The 21,471-nt window shown below is 36.1% G+C and overlaps 1 protein-coding gene across 3 annotated transcripts in view; it reads left to right on the top strand.

Annotated features, from left to right (window-relative positions):
* The window catches only part of AMFR (autocrine motility factor receptor), a 59,371-nt gene that overhangs the window by 34,316 nt on the left and 3,584 nt on the right, over positions 1-21,471 (top strand). For 2 of the 3 annotated variants that reach the window (XM_031954532.1, XM_031954529.1), the window contains exons 9-14: positions 6,667-6,857; positions 8,906-9,009; positions 11,240-11,374; positions 14,268-14,348; positions 15,952-16,136; positions 16,703-19,326. In XM_031954532.1, coding sequence (XP_031810392.1) covers positions 6,667-6,857; positions 8,906-9,009; positions 11,240-11,374; positions 14,268-14,348; positions 15,952-16,136; positions 16,703-16,850 — 844 coding nt within the window. In that variant the 3' untranslated portion in view covers positions 16,851-19,326. Of the gene's footprint in view, positions 1-6,666; positions 6,858-8,905; positions 9,010-11,239; positions 11,375-14,267; positions 14,349-15,951; positions 16,137-16,702; positions 19,327-21,471 lie in introns of those variants that run through there. The other variant, XM_031954531.1, reaches the window with a different exon arrangement.

Below are 21,471 nucleotides of genomic sequence, written 5' to 3'. Positions count from 1 at the left end.
ATCTAATTTTAATATTTAATAATTAATCTAAATAATAATAAACAACATTTAATCTAAATATTTGATATTCCATTTTTTCTACTAGTATGAGATATTTTTCCATAGTATGAGATATTTTATAAATGCTTTGCTAATATCTAGCTAAAATATTTATCTAAAACATTTCTCTAATATGCCAGTATTTTTTTACTTATTTAAAAAGGAAATTCATTTAGTTAGCTATTATCTGTCTTTGATGAGATCATACTAGCTTTTTGTGATCACTATTGTGATCGCTATCCCCCCAAAATTATCTTTATTGATACCTTTTTATATCACAGTCATTTTTGGATGTATTCTTCTTTCTATACCCATATTAAACTCTATCTTACAACAAAGGAAAATAATGAAATGGTAACCCTGTCTGACCATATGTTTATCATTCAAAATCCATAGTTTTATCTCCTGTTTGTTGAGAGAAACATGATAATTGACCCATTACACAATCTAATTCTATTCATTCTTAGTATTCTTTTCCTTTACAGTATTTTGATTATTATTTACATTGTTTATATACATGTAGTGTGAATAATGCCCTAATGCTGTGCCAATACAAGTTTGGTTAATTTTTCATTAACCTTGAGATTTTTAATTTATGCAGAAGACTTAAAGTTTAAGCTATTGGCATACTTCTGGTTGCTTGAGTACAAAATAGTTCTGATACTTGGCAAGTATACCACAATAGACATCTTAGGCAAGAGAACTTGCTTCTGGCTCACTTAGTTTGTGTCTTTGTTAAGTATTCTTTTGACATGGCTAAAGGAATGTTTTACATTTGGTTTGGTTTGGTCTGGTTTGGTTTTTGAGCTTCTTAGCATATTGATTTACTGAGTAATATGTGACCATTGTATAGCATATTGGGACCAAGCCACCTCAGCTTTGGTATTGAACCCTGAGTAAAGAGAGAAAGATTTTAATACATTAAAGACAATTAATTACATAAGACCAGTTAATTAAAAGAAAATATCATAGAACAAACCGTGACACAAGATTAGGTAATCTGATTTCTAATTAGGGGAAAGATGAGGAACTTTCTAAGTTGGAAGGGAGAGAGCAAACAAGTTCAATTTCCTGAAATCAGAAAAAGAGCTGTCCCACTTACAATTTCTAAAACACCTGCATAGTTCCTTGCCATCAGTGGGGGGTCAGTTTTGAGTTAAGACATATGGGTTGCTTAATATGTATAATCTGAGGAAATGTCTTACATCAGTCTTTAAATCTCAATGGAATTTTGGTCATTATAATCTAAGACTTTAGTTAAGCAAATAGGGGAGAGGATATGGGAGCACTCTTATTGGTGTAGTTAGAATAAGGAAGAGGAGGATAAGGGGAAAGAATTAAGAAGGGATTTTTTTAAGAGTGTAGATCAATAGGGGATAGATAAATAAAGGGGTATAGGTTACTATAGTAATCTACTGTTTGATGAGTCTAAAGATTCCAGCTTCTGGGATGAGAACTCACTATTTAACAAAAACTGCTGGGAAAACTGAAAAATAGTGTGGATGACAGAATAACATCTCACACTGTACATTAAGATAAGGCCAAAATAGGTACATGATTTAGACATATAAAGAGTGATACCATAAGCAAATTAGGAAAACACAGAATGGTTTACCTCATCTATCGAACAGGGAATAATTTATACCGAAATAAGAGATATAGAAACCATTATGAAATGCAAAATGGTTAATTTTGATTACATTAAATTAAAAAAGGTTTTGCACAAACAAAACCAACCAAGATTAGAAGAAAAACAAAAGGCTGAGAAACATTTTTTACAGTCAGTTTTTCTGATAAAAGTTCATTTCTCAAATTTATAAAATATTGAGGCAAATTTATAAGAAAACAAGTCATTCTCCAATTGATAAATGGTCAAAGATATGAATGGGCGATATTCAGATGAAGAAATTGAAGCCATCCGTAGTCATATGAAAAAAATGCTCCAAATTGCTGTTGATTAAAAAAATGAAAATCAAAATGACTTGAAGGTATCTCCTATCAGATTGGCTGATATGGCAGAAAAGGAAGTTAGAAAATGTGGGAAAATTGGAACACTAATACATGGTTAGTGGAGTTGTGAATTAATCCAACATTCTGGAGACTGATTTGGAAATCTGCTTAAAGGGCTATAAAACTATGCATACCCTTTAATAACTAGCAATAACACTACTAGGTAAGTATTCCAAAGAGATCATAAAAAAGGAAAAGGACCTTATGTGTACAAAGATATTTTATAGCAACTCTTTTTGTGGTGGTAAAGCATTGAAAATTAAAGGGATAGCTATCAATTAGAGAATTGCCCCCCCCAAAAAAACCCGAGGTATGTGCATGTAATTAAATACTGTTGTGGTATAAGAAATGATAAGCAGGCAGATTTCAGAAAAACCGTAAAGACTTTGATGAACTGATGTTGAGTGAAGTGAGCAGAACCAGAAAAACATTGTATACCAGTAACAGTAACATTGTGCAGTGACCACTTGTGATAAATTTAGCTCTTCTTAGCAACACATTGATCAAAGATAGTTTGAAAAGACTCAGAAACATTGAGTCTGAATGCAGATAGAAGTATACTATTTTCAATTTTATTTTTGTTTTGTTTTTTTCTTCTCATGGTTGTCCCTTTTTGTTTTTATTCTTTCACAAGATGAAATATGGACTAATGTGGAAATGTTTAACATGATGTATATTAGATTTCTTGCTGTCTTGGGGAGAGGGAAGAAGAAAAATTTGAAATTCAAGATCTTATAAAAATGAATGTTAACAAGAATTGGAAAAATGAAATACTTTTAAAAATGGAAAGGAAATAAATATGGATTACATTGGGGTAAAAAGAAAGGCTGAGAAGGACAAAGGTGAAGGAAAATAGGATGGAGAAAACTATACAGATAATTATTATTTTGTGTATAGGATAAAAAGCACCTTTTTCTCATCAGTTCATAATATCTTTACAAAAATTGACTATATATTAGGGCTTAGATTTTTATAGCTAAAAGCAGAAATAAAGTATCCTTTTTCAGATTACAATGCAATAAAATTATATTTTAATAAGAGGTCAGAGAAACATAGATTAAAAACTACTTAGAAACTATACAACCTAATCTTAAAGAATGTTTGGATTAAAGAACAAATCTTCAACATAATCAATAATTCTATTAAAGAGAGTGACAATAATGAGACAACATATCAAAACCATGGGATACAGCAAAAGCAAATTTTTGTTGCATCAATAAAATAGAGAAAGAGCAGTTCAATGACTTAGGTATGCAACTGAAAAAAATAATTAGAAAAAGAACAAACTAAAAATTCCCAATTAAACACTAAATTGGAAATCCTAAAAATTATAAGGTCACGATGTGATTTAGGAATAGACATTTTTAGCACGGAATAATATGATTTAAGAAAGCAATTTCTAGTTCCAAATTATGTGTTTTGGATTCAGCACCAGATGAACAGATTGATGGCATCAAATGTTGGTGTTCAGTCGTGAAAAATTCACAATGGCCATTCTTTTTGACAATAGGTAGGTTTCTTTGGGAGAAGAGGTTGGATACAAAATGAAGAGGTATAACAGACACCAGGAATAGTAAATATGAAATAAGAGTTAGGAGAACATAGTGGAACTCATGATTAACCGGGAGGAAGGGAATATTTTATGAGGCTGGAGCATGTCCTTAGCTGGCAGGCTAAATCTGTATGGGAATTTAATATCCTAAAAGAGTTAGATATAAGGAGAAAGACACCATGAGACATGGTTGGGGGAGAAGAGAAACACTATGGGGCATGGGGGAGAGGGGAAAGACACCATGAGGCAGAGTGTGTGGTGGGCTGACCCAAAAGGGGTTCAGCAAAGATGGTGTGAGCCATGGACAGATTTATAGGGGAAATTTAACCAACCAGGCAGTGGCATCTATAGCCCAGCCCTTCTGCCAACCACACCTACTCATCAGGGCCTTGTCAGTAAGATTAATAAAACCGAGTGAAAAAAAACAAAAACCCAATGAATTAATAAATACAAGTAGGCATTGATTTTTATGAAAAAAAAAAAAAAAAAAACAAAACGGTAAGATAAACCATTGTTAATATGAGTTTAAAAAAAGAAAAAAACCAAGTCCCTGGTGTTAAAATGCAGAAGTGACTATTGCCATTGTGGGAATGATATGGTGACATTCAAGTGAATTGTATTTGAATGCTGGAGAGCTATGTAAAGTCATCCCCCTCATACTTTCCTCCAGAGTACCTGGGTCCAGTAGCCAGAGAAATCATCTGGAGGACTGGAGATGGCCCTAAATGATGTGGGAGACCCTTGACCTAATTAATCTAAGATCCTTAACAGGTCTCAACTCAACTGAGACAAGGATCACAACTGAAACTAAAGCTAGATAGGAGAAAAAAAAAAAAAAGGAGGCAAAGAATGGCCATTTTTACCTAGTTCCCCCTCCTCCCTCCCTGCAAAATCAATCTGGGAGGGAAAGGCCCTCGGGGTTTCTCCTCAAAATGGCCACAATTTCTATTTTCTTTTCCTTCGAAGTAATGGGTAAATATACCCAGTGGGTTTAGCCTAGGATCTTTTGTTGGCCATTCTTTGAGACCCTTGATTCATACTTAACACACATAAAGGGGGGAGGGCAAGATTGTTGAGGGAGGCATGAGAACTACCTTGTTCTGAGGGAGTTGAAATTAGGTCAGTAGATGTAGAGTAGAAATTGGGAGTAGAAATTAGGTCATCAGTAGATGAAATCTAATATCTGTCCTCTAAAAGAAAGCACTGGGAGGGGAGACCACCCTTCACCACACCCTGCTGGGCTGGAGCTCCCTCCCAATCTCCTCCAGAGGAGGGAGGAGGTGTCAATCAAGGCTGATTTAGTGAGGATGAGATTAGAGGTAACTAGTTTAACCTGGAGCCACATCCTGTTCTGTGGGTTTAAAATCTGTCCGCCCTCTGCAAGCGCAGCTGGTGAGGTGGCAGTCATTCCTAGCTGGAGCAAATTTACTGCGGCCATCGCCTTTGCCAAAAGGTAGGTTTGCTTAGGAGAGGTTCTAGACAAAAACCAGGGGCAACAGGTGCCAGGAGGGGCAAATGTGAAATCGGTTTATCTAGAAAAAGCCATTAGGGGAAAAAAAGCCATTAAAGGCTGTGCCGGGAGGCCTGGCAGTTCCATTGATTGGCAGGTTAGATCCGTGGAGGTCAGCGAACTAACCAGCATTAGTGAGAGGACAGAGAAAGGTGCCATCAGAGAGAAGGCACTATGAGGGGAAGAGCATGAGGAACCTCATGGTAGCTTTAGGTCTGAAGAGAATTTAGCAAGTCTTCACAAACGCGTTCTGTACAGGGAATAGCCTGGGTATTTGTAAGAGAAACTAGGGAAGTAAAGGGGGAACTCGGAAGGGGGGGGGGGGTCAAGGAGAACAGACAGGGAGCTGGGGGGAGGAGGGAATCGGGGTCAAAGCTGGGGCCCAGGCCCCAAATGTGCCTAAAGATATACTAATAATCTCAGAAGGTTCTTTAAAGATGCACAGAGGTTGGGGAAGTTAACAAAGAGTTCTTAAATCTCCAAGTCCGGGACTTGATTATGTCTGATAATAGCTGGTTTGCCTTCTTCCTGACAAGGGAAAAGAGTTGGTTCATATCACAAGTGCAATCAGCATGGAGTTACAGCTGGAGGTGATTTGTTTTTCTACAAAATCTGGACAATACTGCATTTTCTCTAGTAAACTATTTTTCAATTACATCTATCATGTTTTGGGTCAGTGGTTTTCAAACTTTTGTTTTCAGTATCTTTATCCTATTAAAAATTATTGAGGATCTCTCCAAAGAGTTTTTGTTTTTCTGGATTATATTTATAGACATTTACCATGTTGGAAATAAAAACTATTTTTGAATTTGTAGACCCTCTAAAAGGGTTTCAGAGATCCCCAGAATTCTCTAGACCATACTTTGAGAACCACTGTTTTGGGTACTTGAGGAAAAGTTTGGTAGTCCATCCTCCAGCCCTCAGGTATCAGTCTAGTTGCATTGGCTGTTTGGTGTTAAGATTAGAAGTGATGAACTTATCCTGGTAGGTTCCAGTGTGAATAAAAATGCAAATAAGTGGACCATAGAACAGTTTTTATTCTGGTTTTGGTGGTAATAGACTCAAACTAAGAGATGATATTAAACACAAACTGGCAGTTGTAACCTTGGGAAGTAGAGAACAAATGCCACCCCCGCACTTTTTTTTTTTCCTTTCTTTTTGTCTGTGGAAAAGGTAAGCAGGCAGTTTTTATAGCTATTTCAACCAGACATCTCTTTTTATTCCTACTAAATTCTTTATAGATTTTTTTCCCACTTTAGAAAATAATATAAGTAAATGACAATTTTCCAAAGGTGAGTTTTGTTTACACACTCCCTCCCCCCCCCCATATAGTTCTTACAGAATATCTGAATACCTTAAATGTTCAAATAGGCCTTATTGTGACTTTAATTTTTTCCTCATCAAGTAACTAACATACCTGAAGTTAACCCATGATGTTAGACACACGTGATATAAACCATGTTGGGTAATAGAATGTATTCAGAATAGTTTTTGGTGAAGCTTTCGAAGAACATTTGAGCATATTAATTTTTCTTATGTTTGAATTTTTCATTAGCTCCTGCCTTCGCTCCTGGCTTGAACAGGATACCTCCTGTCCTACCTGCAGAATGTCTCTGAATATTTCTGACAATAATCGAATCAGAGAAGACCAGCAAGGGGAGAATTTGGATGAGAATTTGGTGCCTGTGGCAGCAACTGAAGGCCGACCTCGCCTAAATCAGCATAACCACTTTTTCCACTTTGATGGTTTGTTTTTTTTCACCATCTGAGACTCCTAACAAATTCTTAAGGCTAAATCAGCCAATCTGATCATGAAACCTTAGATTTTTTTGCTCCATCCTTGTTGAATATGTTTAACCTTGGATAATGTTCTCATAGTAGAGTCCTACATTAGAACTGGTGAGATCCTGAGCCTGTGTGGTCCAGTCACTCCTGTTATATTGAGAAAGAAAGCCCCCCAAAATAGATTTGAATAAGGTTATGTAGATTGTGAAAAGCAAATCAGGATTTGAATTTTAGTCCTAGGATTGTAGATCCAGGAGAATCCATTGAAGACATCTCTTTTTAATAAAGACAACTTGGGTGGGGGGGGGGGAGAAAGCTCTTTTTATAAATGACTAGATCTTAACTTTTAGTTATTTAATTCAACAAGCAAACTGTTTACCTTTATTCCCTCTCCCCCTCCCCACCTTGGCCTTTTAATAGTCTATACAAAAGTTGGTGTGGGCATGAGTAGGCTGAAAAACATGTGAATAGAAACAGGGTGACTAATTTGAAACATGGAGACCACTCAAAAGATTTGGCAGGTGATTTGTTATGAGAGCTAGGGTAGGGTGAATAGTTGAAGATCTTTGTAAGATGTAGTAAGACTCGGAACAAAAATACAGCCTTTGAGGGTAATTTAAGGGGAAAAAGAATGAGTTTTGTTTTGGATTTACTGGATTTGAGAATCCTTGTGAGATAGCTTGAATGAAGATATATTCTTCAGGCAGTTAGTAATATAGAACTGGAACTGAGGTGATATGATAAATGGATTTGTGGATGTGGAAATCCTCTAGAAAGAGATGAGGCAATAAATGTGCCCATGTGAGATCTTGAATAGAGAAAGAAAGAATACTCAAGAGTTTTGAAATAGACTTTCACCTTTCATCATCATGGCCTGGTGGGTGATGATCCAGCAAAAGAGTGAGAAGAACCAGAGTAGAGCATTAACATTGAAAGTCCAGGGAAGGGAGCACAACCCAAAGGACAGAATCAAAACTAAAGTTGCTGGATGACTTTGAGGGCAGTTTGGAGGTTGGGTTGAGGTAGGGAGGGATGGGAAATTGGTCCTAGCATATCTGTGAAGATCCAGATCATCCTGACCATTATATAGGAACTAATGCAGAGATGACAGAATAGTTTCTATATATATGTATTGGGAAGTGTGGAAGCACCTAGGGTAATTCAAGACCATAAGTGCATTGTCTGGATTTGTATATGTATTCCTGGAATATGGTTATCCTGACTTGTAAGTCCAGGCTGCTTAAGAAGAACGAATGTGAGACATGCACTCTTCTGTTGAACATCCACAAACTGGCTGGGTTGTCCAGACCAGTCATTACCCTTCCCATGGTCTGGTCCTGTAGAGACAGTGAATTCACTTTTGCCCCCACTAAAAAGATGCTTTAAGAATGAATGGATAGGGGCTAGGTGGCACAGTGGATAGAGCACCAGCCCTGAAGTCAGGAGGACTTGTGTTCAAATCTGGCTTCAAACACTTAATACTTCTGGCTGTGTGACTCTGGGCAAGTCACTTAACCCTCATTGCCTTGGCAAAAATATACATGTGTGTGTATGTATTGAGAGGTGATTGCTATAATTTGGTGTGTTTTGATATTTGCTCAGGAGATTCCCTATCTCCTTTCTCAGTAAACTAATAAAACTAATAAAAACCTTTGTTCAGAGCGTTGGGGCTGGGAGGACACAGATCAAGAAGCATATAAAAGGTTAGAATTGATCATCATGGGAAGAACCGTCGTAGTCAGGTTTTTGGGACAGAAGTCAGATTATTCTAGCAGTTATGCTATGAATAAAAGTGTGGAGCAATAGTTGGAGAATTTTTTTTTTTTTAAGAATGGGTGAGATAGGCAACACATTATTTGAATGTTTACATTTTGTTTGATATATTGAAAAAATAAGTTCAATGAGAACTAAAGGATGAAATGAGGAACACTGAATCCTCTCCCAATGGGAGAGATGTTTAAAAATTTCTGGATTCTCATACCTATGCATTCTCCCTTTCTTGCTTTTAGGTTCCCGAATCGCTAGCTGGCTGCCCAGTTTTTCAGTGGAAGTGATGCATACCAACAATATCCTTGGCATTACTCAAGCAAGCAATTCTCAGCTTAATGCAATGGTAAGCATCATTTTAAAACTAAATCTTCTTTACAATTATCAGTTTTATATTGAGAAATTTATGTCTAAATTCTTTAAATAATAGATTTGGAAAGAAAAAACTAAGAATCCTTCCCATATGTTAATATACAAACTTTTTGATCTTGCTTAACCCTGGCAGTTAGTTTTTAAGGTTATTAAAATTTGTATTCAGTTAAAAATTTGGTGGTTTTTTTGTTTTGTTTTGTTTTTAATGTTTAAATGTAACTCTCAGCTTTGATCCTGCTTACCAGGTAAGCAGAGTTGAAAGGTGTATCCAAAATATTTCATTTTCTCGGTATTTGAGTCCTACTTTTTGATTTCTTTCACTTGTTTCAGTCAAATGTCTTTCAAGAGTCATTTTCCAGAATGAATATTGATCATTTTTATGGTGTGCCAAATGGTAGTGCAATCTAACAGAATATTTCATTTATTTTTCCTTGTGGTTTTCTAGGGTTTATACCTGTCTTTTTTCTGCTTCTTTTGTAAGTTATTTGCCAAATAGAGGGACCTATTTGTGACGTTTCTAATTATTAAAATGAGAAAGTTGGAAGATCCTTAGTTTCTCATCCTGTTGAAGCACAAAGAAAAAATGATATTATAGAGATATGAACTTCTAGAGCCTCAGTTTACTTATGTGCAAAATGAGAAGTTAATAGTAAATAATTTTTACAACTGTCTAGCAATAAATCCTATAACATTACTTCATTACATCAGTTTTTTCCCCCTGAGGCAATTGGGATTAAGTGACTTGCCCAGGGTCACACAGGTAGGAATTGTTAAGGGTCTGAGACAGATTTGAACTGGGGTCCTCCTGACTTCAGGGCTGCCCCTTACTGATTTTTTTAATAATATTTTAGGAGCGGTATTCCAGTAAACTAGACGGTGTCATTTCTGGGATGTTATTCTGTAGGCTGGGAATTTTGTGCTTGCTTTTGTTTTTTTAAACTCTCTGTCTGTGGCATAATCTCTTCTGGAGCATTGGTTGTGGTGCATTTAGAGTCCAGCAATTTTCAAAACTTGGTAGATAGAGCCCACTTTTTTTTTTTTTTTTTTTAATTAGAACTATTACAACTTAAGTATGGGGTGTTTCAGAACTCTCAAGCAGGTAATAGCTATTCTTTAGGAGGACATAATGGTTTGGAATATCGTCTGTTCTTAGTATATAATTTATTGGAACTATGTATATTTTAGTAAAATTTCCTTTAGTGGCTTTTCCATAAGAATGCACTGGTCTTGTAAAATGAGCCTCATGCATTTTTGATTAGGAAAATGAGGAAAACACTAAGAGGAGAAATTTTATATCTAAATGGGGGTTGGAAGCTATAGTCCTGATTTGTGGTTTTTAAAGAAATTTTCATAAAAGTATATTGAAATACTAAGAATATTTCAGGTATTTCAGTGTGATTTTTCAGTTTTGTTTTTAATTGATTTTCTTCTCTTATTACTGATATATACATGTACATATATGCTCTCAACACATTTTATTGTATTGTATTGATAATCTCGAAGAGTGGTTCTTAGATATTTCAAATACTAACAACTAATTTTTAATATGAAAATTACTATTTTTGTTGATGCATGGAGTATCCATATTTAAGAACAGCTGTTCTTCTCTTCCTTTCCTTCCTAGGGGAAGCTATTGTTGTTCATTGGGACTATGTTATTCTTTTTTTTTTTTTTTTTTTTTTTTTTTTACTACTGCTGTTGGCACTGAAAACCTGAACTATTTCCCACTAAAGATTTGAACCATTATTGCTAGCCAAATAATAAAATAACTGACTTGTATACCTTTTGTAGTTTATAGACTTCACCCTTACCCTGAATTCTTCTTGCTGCCTGAGAACAATGAGAATGCTAATCAAAGTGAAATGTTTTCCTGGCTTAAATGTTTTTAAAAAAAATATATTTCAAAAAAACTTTTGAAATATAATTTCTTCTTAAATTGGGGAATACCTGGAATTTTTGATCCTTATGGCCCTTAAAAATAATCAACTTTTAAAATAATTATTTCAGTCTGGAAAGTGTCAATATTTTCTATATTTATTTTAGAATATAATTTCTTAGTATATTCTTCTGTTAGAAATGAATTTTTGTAGACTTGTTGAATATTTTATAGTTAATCTTGCTCTTAGATCTTCATCAGGTAGCTGTGAATGCTTTAAAAATTCAATTTGAACTTTGATCCTCAGATACACTTTTGTTTCCTACAGGCTCATCAGATTCAAGAAATGTTTCCCCAGGTACCATATCATCTGGTTCTGCAGGATTTACAACTGACACGTTCAGTTGAAATAACAACAGACAATATTTTAGAGGGACGAATTCAAGTACCTTTCCCTGCACAGGTCAGTTTTGAGTTTTAAGGATGACAAAAACAAAAATTGTTTTCAGTTATAAGAAATTAATTTCTGGTATTTGTATATTTGTTATTTGTCTTCATTGGAAGTGATGCCATTACATACAAGTGAATTGGATTTAAGTGAAAGAGAGCTGTGAATCACTAGTCTCACTCTTTCCTTTGGAGCTATTTGGGTCCAGTGAGAAAATATAGTACAGGATGACTAGAGATTGCCCTGGATGCAGCGGAGATCTTAGCCTTTTTTTTTTTTTTTTTTTTCTTTTTTATTATAGCTTTTTATTGACAAAACATATGCATGAATAATTTTTCAACATTGACCTTTGCAAAAGCTTCTGTTCCAGTTTTTCCCCGCCTTCCTTCCACTCCCTCCTCTAAATGGCAGGTAGTCCCATACATGTTAAATATGTTAAAGATATGTTAAATACAATATATGTATATATATTTATATAGTTGTCTTGCTACACAAGAAAAATTGGATTTAGAAAGCGGGCAAAAATAACCTGAGAAGAAAAACAAAAATGCAAGCAAACAATAATATAGTGTAAATGCTATGTTGTGGTCCACATTCATTTCCCCATGTTCTTTCACTGGGTGTAGCTGGTTCTGTTCATTACTGATCACTTGGAACTGATTTGGATCCTCTCATTGTTGAAGAGAGTCACGTCCATCAGAATTGATCATCATATAGTATTGTTGTTGATCTCTTGGTTCTGTTGATTTCACTTAGCATCAGTTCATGTAAGTCTCTCCCAACCTCTCTGTTTTCATCCTGCTGGTCATTTCTTATAGAACAATAATATTCCATAACATTCATATACCCAAATTTATTCAGCCATTCTCCAACTGATGGGCATCCATTCAGTTTCCATTTTCTAGCTACTACAGAAAGGGCTGCCACAAACATGACCTCATCTGCATTATGCATGCCACTCTCAAAAACCCCTATGTTATTATGTACTGATCTGCATGTGGTTCCTATGCAACATATACAGGAGGTCCCAAAACTTAGTGAAGTGTCGAGATTAACAACTAAAAACTACACTAATTTTGGGGGATACCCCACATCAGCATCAATCAATGCTGGTATGCATAGTTTGATAAATTTTTGAGTATAGTTCCAAATTTCTCTCCAGAATGGTTGAATCCATTCACACTTCTACCAACAATGTCCCAGTTTTCCCACATTCCCTTGAACATTTGTCATTATTTTTTCTTGTTATCTTGGCCAAACTGAGAGATGTGTAGTATCTCAGATTTGTCTTAATTTGCATTTCTCTGATCAATAATGATTCCATCTCTCCCTTTCCCTTTCTTCTAGTACATTTTTTCACCCCTTGATTTTATCTTTTTAAAATATTATACATTCATATTCAGCTCACACCTGTGTCCTCTGTCTATATATACTCCTAACTGCCATAAAAAGAGAAAGTTCTTAAGAAGTTATAAGTATCATCTTCCCATGTAGAAATGTAAACAGATAAACCTTGTCAAGTCCCTTATGATTTCCCTTTCCTCATTAACTTTTTACATGTCTCCTATATTTGAAAAGCAAAATTTCTATTTAGCTCTGATCTTTTTGTTATGAATGCTTGAAAATCCTCTATTTCATTGAATGTCCTTTTTGTTCCCTGAGGAATTATACTCGGTTGTGCTGGGTAAGTGATTCTTGGTTGTAATTTCAGCTTCATTGCTCTCTGGAATATCGTATTACATGCCCTGTGATCTTAAATGAAGCAGCTGTTTATCTTGTCTTATCCTGAATGTGATTCTACTGTCCTTGAATTGATTGTTTCTGGATACTTGCATTATTTTTTCCTTCACTTGGGAGTTATGGAATTTGGCCATAATATTTCTGAGTTTTCATCTTGTGATCTCTTTCAGGAGGTGATTGATGGATTCTTTCAATTTCTATTTTATCCTCTGGTTTTAGAATATGAGGAAAGTTTTCCTTGATAATTTCTTGAAAGATGATGTCTAGGCTCTCTTTTTGATTTAATAGGCCAATTTTTAAAATTCTGTTTTTTATATGGATCAGTTTTCTAGATCACTTTTCCAGTGAGATATTTCACATTGTTTTGCATTTTTTCATTCTTTAGGTTTTTGTTTTATTTGTAATTTGTATTTGTGTCTTGATTTCTCAAAGTCATTAACTTCCATTTGCTCAATTCTAATTTTCAAGGAATTCTTTTCCTCTGAGCTTTTGTACCTCTTTTCCCATTTCACTAATTTTGTTTTTTAAAGCATTCTTTTCCTCATTAACTTTTTGCATTTCCTTTTGCTACACTCATTTCTGTTCCCAATTTTTCCTCTTTATCTGATAATTGATTTTCAAGATTCCTATTGAGCTCTTCTATGGCTTGAAACTAGTTCTTATTTTTCTTGGAGGTTTTGAATGTGGTCGCTTTGACTTTTATCTTCTTCCAAGTGTGTGTTTTGCTCTTCCTGGTCACCATAGTAACTTTCTATGGTCAGAATCTTTTTCTGTTGTTTGCTCATTTTCTCAGCCTATTACTCGGCTTTTAACTCTGTTAAAGTAGTGCTATTCAGGGTGGAGGGTGCACTCTCCCAAGTTTCAGGGGATTTTCAGAAATCTTTATAGGGTCTTGACCACAAGCCCTCTTTTCTGCCCTGGAATTGTGAGTGTCCCTGCTCCATTGTGGCTGTAAGTTCTAGTGTGCTAAAGCAACAAAGTCCTTCTTCAGTGATGGTAAAGAGACCTCTTGGAGTATTTTGTAATTTTTTTCCTTTATAATCAACAATAATTTGCTATGCCATGGGTATCAGAGTTTTCTTAGGTTTACCCTGTGTATTGCCAATACAGGTTTTTTATCTTTCAGTGACTCTTTGTTATATATAATCTATTTGGATTTCCCTTCTAGCGGCCAGACAGCCTTAGACCTGCATTGAACAATTCTGTAGAGAGGTCAAATGATCAAGAAGAGAATGAAATCTCTACTCAGGTAAACTCATAACACTAATTAAGAAAATATACTTTTGTGTCTGCAAAAGAGCAATATCCTTCTTGCCCCCTTCAATCTATTTCTGCTCCCAAACGATCTCTGCCTCCCAATCTATCTCTTGCGCCCCCACCCCCAATCTCTCATCTAGAAATTCTTTGCCTATTTTTATGATTTAGGGCAATGTGTGAAACTCAAATAGAAATGTAGGCCATTGATACATTCATAAAAATCTCTGCAGGCTGCAAATTGACTTAATTTTAAAATGTAATGTTATCCATGTTTCATTGCTTCTTTATTTTTCTTAAATATTTTCCAATTACATTATAAACTATGTGGTTGACCTCTCTGTTCTAGGGGATTCTTTATTTAACATTGTAATAGGTTCTTAGATAAAAAGTTTTGATACTAGTCGAGACTTTTTCTTGGCTGCTATATTTTAGGTGTGTTTCTAATAGGGAATAATGTGATTGTTATCCTTGTCAAGGAATCACAAGTTTTCATTTAAAAAGCCACAAACTGAATTGCTTATTATTTGCTTATGCCATCTCTATCTTTTCTACTTATTCTGTGAACTTGAATGGACTTATTTCTCTCTCTGGGCCTTTAATTTCTGTAAAATAAGAAGGTTAATTTACATGATCCTAGTTGTTTCTTCCAAGTCTTAATCACTCTGATCAGTAGAACTGAACAGGTGCTGTTGTATTAGAGTTAGGCTGTTGCTCAAGAGGATGGGCTTTTAATATCTTTCCCAATGTTTGTAGAACTTTAAAAAACAAAACAAAACAAACCCATTTTGTCCTTTGTTCTTTCATTTCCCAGTTAGTGTCCAATTACTCCTTTTGAAGAAAATATGAGTGTTGATCCTTCCAATTCAGAAAATGAAAAGGTTCTTATTTTCCTTCAGAAAAGTAAAATGCTTTTGGTTTAATTCCTTAACTCTTTCTGCTTCCCCTCTATTTTAGCTATGTTATAAACTTGGCACAGAGACGTGTGATTTGGGTGGTTTTTGAACAAATAGTGAAATTTATCAGATAATATCTGAGACACAAATGTAACATCTTAATGCTATTATTACTCAGGTTGTACATTTTAAATGTGGATTTGCATATTTCTCAATATTATACCAGTCTGGTTGTATTTCTTCCATTTCCAGTATTCTTCTTATCCTTTGCTAAAGCTCCTCATACAGAATTTCAATGGGGTAGCTGGATGGCACAGTGGATAGAGTACCAGCCCTGAAGTCAGGAAGACTTGAGTTCAAATCCAGCCTCACACACTTAACACTTCCTAGCTGTGTGACCCTGGGCAAGTCACTTAATCCCAGTTGCCTCAGAAAAAAAAAATTAAAAAAAGAGAGAATTTCAAGGAGTGATAAGAATGGTATGAATAGGATAAAATGATAAAATAATCCTGGCTTGGAATAACAAGATCTAGGTTAAACCAAGTCTCTTATGTGGACTTTTCTGGAGTCTCAGGTTCCTCTTCTGTTTCATCATATTCCAGATGTTATTTCTTTCATCACAAGGTGGATCTTGCCAGCCTTTAAAGCCTTTTAGAGGTGTGTTTTGTTCAGGTGATTCTGACTTTGGTCTTCTCCCCCCAGGCTGAGCGTGGGCCCCTGGACCTCAGTCCCAGGTTGGAAGAGATAGCTGACTTCAGCGAGGCGGAGGCTGAGCCCAGTGAGGTGGAGGACTTTGAAGCCCGGGGAAGCCGCTTCTCCAAGTCGGCAGACGAGCGCCAGCGAATGTTAGTGCAGCGGAAGGACGATCTGCTGCAGCAGGCGCGGAGGTAAGTAGGCCCCGCAGCAGCGTCTCTGGAGGTCAGGCTGTAGGCAGAGCTTAGTCCTGCTGGTCCTGACTGGTGGGACGAGTGTCCTGCACCGAGGGCACAAGCATTAATGGTGTGAGTGTGTGTGTGTGCTCCTGAGTGTCTTTGATGGGTTGTAGGTGATGGCACTGAATAGACTCTCCAGGGACAAGGACCATATCTTGATTCGTTTGCTCTCTGATGCAGGTTGTCCCCCAAAATTAGTGTAGTTTTTAATCGTTAATCTTGAAACTTCACTAAATTTTGGGACCTCCTGTATATGTTGCATAGGAACCACATGCAGATCAGTACATAATAACATAAGGTTTTTTGAGAGTGACATGCATAATGCAGATGAGATCTCTGGTGGCTGCAGCAACCTAAGTAATGTTTTAGTCCTTTTGTATCCCTTGGAACCATGTTTTTCTGGGGCTTAAGGAATCTTTGTTAGCTTGGCCTAGGAATGAGCATTCTTTTTCGTGGGGAATCTCCATCTCAGAGCTCCTCTCTTTCTCTCTCTCATCCTCTTCCTTCCTTACTCCTTACAGACGTTACTTAAACAAAACTTCTGACGATGACCCAGCCTCAGAGAGCTGTCTACTCTCGGAGAGCCCATCCTCTGATCCTGTGACCCAACGCCGTAGGATGTTGGCTGCTGCTGCTGAACGAAGACTTCAGATGCAGCAGAACTCCTAGCGTTCTCTTTTGCCCTCCTCTGCCACCTCCTCATGAGCAGTGTGCTGAGCTGCTGTACTTCATCCCAGCAGGAAGAGGCCTTTCCCTGTTCTGCCAGCCACGTGGAGGAGTGGGCTTGACTGCATTGCCGCTGTATAAAGCATGTGGTCTTACTAGTATTTGGACAGCTGACAAATTTAATCTTTTTTTGTAACATTTTCTATGTGACACTTCTTCAGTTCCCTTGCCCACTCTGGGGGGGAAAAAAGCCAATTTTAATTTTAAGCGTTATCTTTGCTGGCACTGACTAAACTGCCAGGTTGGGTTGGAGTAGCAAGGGGTGGCTTGAGAGGATAGCCACAGGCCGGGTGATCAGGCAGCTTAAATTACTTGCTTTATACATAGGTCATTGAAGGTACTAGTATCTTAGTTCAAAATATGGCAAGGGACATGCACAGAAAAATTCATAGAATACTTACTCGATCAGCTAGCAAGCCTCTACTTACCACGGAGGCATTCATTATGTTACAAAGACAACCCCAACAACACTTCCTCCTAAGAAAGGAGGAGAGGCGTATGAGGAATCATGGAAAATGAGTCCTTAATATAGCAGCAGAAACAAGGGTTGTTTGGCTATGTGATTGAAAGATGAAAATAAATAGCTTGCTTTGTGCAGGAAAGTAACCCTCTATTTGATCTAGACCATCAGTGGGCTTAACCTTTATACACCTCCTTGCCCTAAGCTGGTTTTATTTCCGTTAACTCTGGTGCTGCATCCTTCATGTATACATCCATGTGTCCTTTCATTTTCCTTCTGTTCATTTCGTTGCCATCTTTAGATGTTGGAAAGGTCAGCACCAAAAGGGTTAAACAGTGAGCACTAGTTTGGATTTTTGACAGTGTTAAAGTATGTTTGTTAATTGGAAAGTCTGTGGGTTTGGTCCTTGGAGTGACAAAAAACAGGTGTAGTAAATGAGACAGTCATTATCAAAGGGTTTTGTTGAAGAAATAAAGAAAACTTTGGTGTCTTGAGCCCTTAATTTTGTAACTACTTCAGTTAACTTAATTATACTTAAAAAGATAAGACCTGCTTTCAAAGGAGGTCCCATTCCCTAACCTTTTCACACATTTAATGTTGAGCTGAAACACAATCATAGGTTACATACTTCACTTTGTCCCATTGGAGTAACTTTTAAAAATTAAACAATCTTTATCACAATCCTTTCGGGAAGTATCCAGTATTATCTAGAATTATTGGCAAAGTTAAATGTTTTGGGGTTTTTGGTTTTAAAAGGCAAGTTTTTAGGCTGTTTAAAGGTAATTGGGGAAAGGGTCGAATAGTAAATATGTAGGCAAAGGTAATTTATTTCAATAAATCTTTCAAAAGCCTTACATTGCAGTGCTGTTTAGTAAAATTTTGGAAACTGCTATGATTTTTTTGTTTCGTTTTGTTTTGCTGAGAGCATAGTTATTTGTTTCTGTTTTTGTTGTTAAAATAATAAAAAACAAATTATTCTGGGTGTGTCATGGTTGGAATCTAAGCCCTTTCTCAGAGGTGCCAACTTTGAATCACATTTTAGTTTCCATGTGCCATTAAAATGTTTTTCGATAAAGCCATTTTCCCCACTTTTTAGTTTGGTTTTATTTTCCTTTACATTTATTAGAGAAAGTAAAGCCAATTCTATGATATTATTGTACATAATTTACATATTTAGCATCTTTAAAAAAGAGGGGTACACCTTTATGTTTCCTTATACCTATTGGATTCAATACAGATTCTGTGTGACAAATGTTTATAAAATTTGGAGCGGTATCCTACTTACTTAATTTGTGACTTAAAATGGTACTGAGTTTGGAAATATTTAGAGATTACTTTTAGGACTGTTCCTTATTTCTTGTCCAGGTTATATCAGTATATCATTGTGATAAAAGTGGTAAATGTTTGTGACCCTGTGATTTCATCAGTGTGAGGATTTCCTCCCTCTTAGTTTTATCATCCAGTGCTGTTGTTCAGTTGTGTCTTACCCTTCATGATCCATTTGGATTTTTTTTTTTTTTTTTTTGACAAAAATACTGAAGTGGCTTGCTGTTTTAGTTTTTATTTCTATAGATGAAGAGACTGGGACAGGCTAAGTGGCTTGCCCTCAATCTTGTAGCTAGGAAGGGTCTGAGGTCAGACTTGAACTCGGGAAGAAGGGTCTTTCTGCCTCCAGGCCCAATACTCTCCCTGCCCCACCAGCAAACTATATATCATCCTGTGCGGGCATCCATCATTCAGAGATGATGGTGTTCCAAGATTTGTGGTCATACATTTATATTAAAAAGGTGAATCTTTGCCCCAATGAACAGCTTGAAATTACTTGAGAGCATGTTGTGATTTCCCAATACGATACCATCTACTGTCCTCTTTCTATTCAGGTTAGGTCCATTTAATTCTCCATCTTCAATCCTTACTTCATACATGTATTTAGACTAATAAAATGAATTGTCCATTCAACTGCGGATCCTACTGGACAGTAGTGTTTTCCTGTGTGAATTATTAGGCCTACATCTTATGTATTAGGTAATGAACATTTGTAAGATATCTATTTTAAAAAGTTCCTTTCCTCAGGGAGTCCCATTCTACTGGGGAAATATGCAGTATATTTACAGATAAGTAAATGTACGGCAATTTGAAAAGAGCAAGTACTAATTTGGGGGAAGAGAGATTAAGAAAGACTTCGAGAAGGATCACCAAGGCTGATCCTTGGTGGAATCTAGGTATTCCAAGAGGCAGAAGGAGGAAAGAATGCATTATAGTCATGACTAAATCTGAAAAGTGGGAAGCAAACTGCTAAGTGTTTGTTTTAAATGCTTGTTTTGAATTTGTATTTTGTCCTGGTGGCAACAGAATGGTCCTGAAGATTGAGGAATTTCTGTGACATTTTGAGGCTTAGTGCAATTAGCACAATATTGACTACAACAGGAGCATCTGGAGGACCTTATAATCCTTAGGAAATCCCCTTCTTTTGAACCTAGCACAAAACATTATTTATGGCTTATACCTCACTTGAAATTAATAATCAGGCATCCCAATAGCATTTCTCTGCATTTATCAGAGAATCTTTTCTGGTATTAATATGTGTGGGAGATTCCTTGTGGGGAAAAGAGGTTTGAAGAATGTTTGGTTTTGTAGCAAATGCTTTTTTGAAATCAGTAACCAAAGATTGGCATCTTATACCTTACGTGTCCATTAGATCTATAGCAATAAAAATGGGTTCCTGTTAGAAGACAGAAAGACCATCTGGTTCCCACATTTTCATCAAGTATACCCTCAATATTTGTGTATATGTAAGAATTTTATCAAGATAAAAAAAATAGGAGTGGGGATTAATGCTTACTGGTTTTTTTTTTTTTTTTTTTTTTTTTTTTTTTTTTTTTTGATAACTTTTTGAGTAATAAATATTCATGACCCCAGTTTTCTGGCTTTGCCTTCCTGGGATCTTTCAAAACAATCCCTCAATACTTTTGAGTCTATCACTTCCACGTATACATTTCCTTGGTGTTACTGACCTAGCCAGTGTCTTCAGCTTATTTTCTTGTGTTCCATTTCAGTTACTTCACATTGAACATCAGGTACTGAAATATTAAGGCTCAAATTTGATGATGCTAACTAATTATGAAGCTAGATTGTAGGCTTTTCATTTTATTTACTTTATGCAGTTTCCTATTTCATACGTTCCTAGAATAATGTGGGTCAGTTGGGTCTCATTCCAAACTTCTATAGACTTATTTCCCTTGCCTATATAAGGCATCCTCTTCGATGATTTGTATTGAGATGGCTTTCTAAACTGCTCTTGGCTGCCCAATCTCCCAGCCTGACAAGGATCGTAGAATTAGAGCCAGAAGGGATCTTGGTGATCATTGAGTCCGAGCCCTTCATTTTATTCTCTCTTTAAGAAATAAGTTCAGAAAAGGTTGAGCTAGATTTTTGGAAAAAATGATGTCCAACATTAATAAATGTCTTATTTACTTATGTAGTCTTTCCATTTCCAAAAATAATCATAATGTGATTATCATAAATGGCTTCTTTGAATAGGTCTCATTAGAGCTGTTTTGCCTCCAATAGTTTTTACTCCTTCTAATTTGATACTAATTTTGGCCTTTGCTCTAACTTGTCCTTATTCTGACTTCAACACAGCTGATTCTGATATAATTTCCCACATCAGTAGCCATTTCTTCCTATTAAGAAATAATTAAATTTCATTTTTGCTGAAGTTATTTTAAATCCTAATTTTATTCATCTCAGGTTTAGTGGGAACAGCCATGAATTTTTTACATTTCTATAGCAGTCACTTCCCTGTGACATAACCCCTTTGCAAGTTTCTTATTCTCTAAATAAGAGACTTGATGAATTCATCAGCTGAAATTAAGGACCCAGCTCTTGGGTTCAGTCTTCAGTGGAATGAAAGAACGGTAAATTAGTATCTTCTGTAGAACATCTTGATTAAGTCATGTCTTTTTTTCTTTCCCCAGGCTAATTCTACTTCTTGTTCTCATTGTTCATTTTTCTCTATACTCTGTACCCGTATTTTTCTTGGGGGAGGGAAAAAAAAGGTTTTCCCATCCCCCTCCTAAAATCACACAGCTTTAGACAAGAGTC

This window comes from Sarcophilus harrisii, chromosome 2 (assembly GCF_902635505.1).
Source record: "Sarcophilus harrisii chromosome 2, mSarHar1.11, whole genome shotgun sequence".
NCBI lineage: Eukaryota > Metazoa > Chordata > Mammalia > Dasyuromorphia > Dasyuridae > Sarcophilus > Sarcophilus harrisii.
Note: the sequence above shows the minus strand (reverse complement) of the source record. Positions and strands in the feature narration are given on the sequence as shown.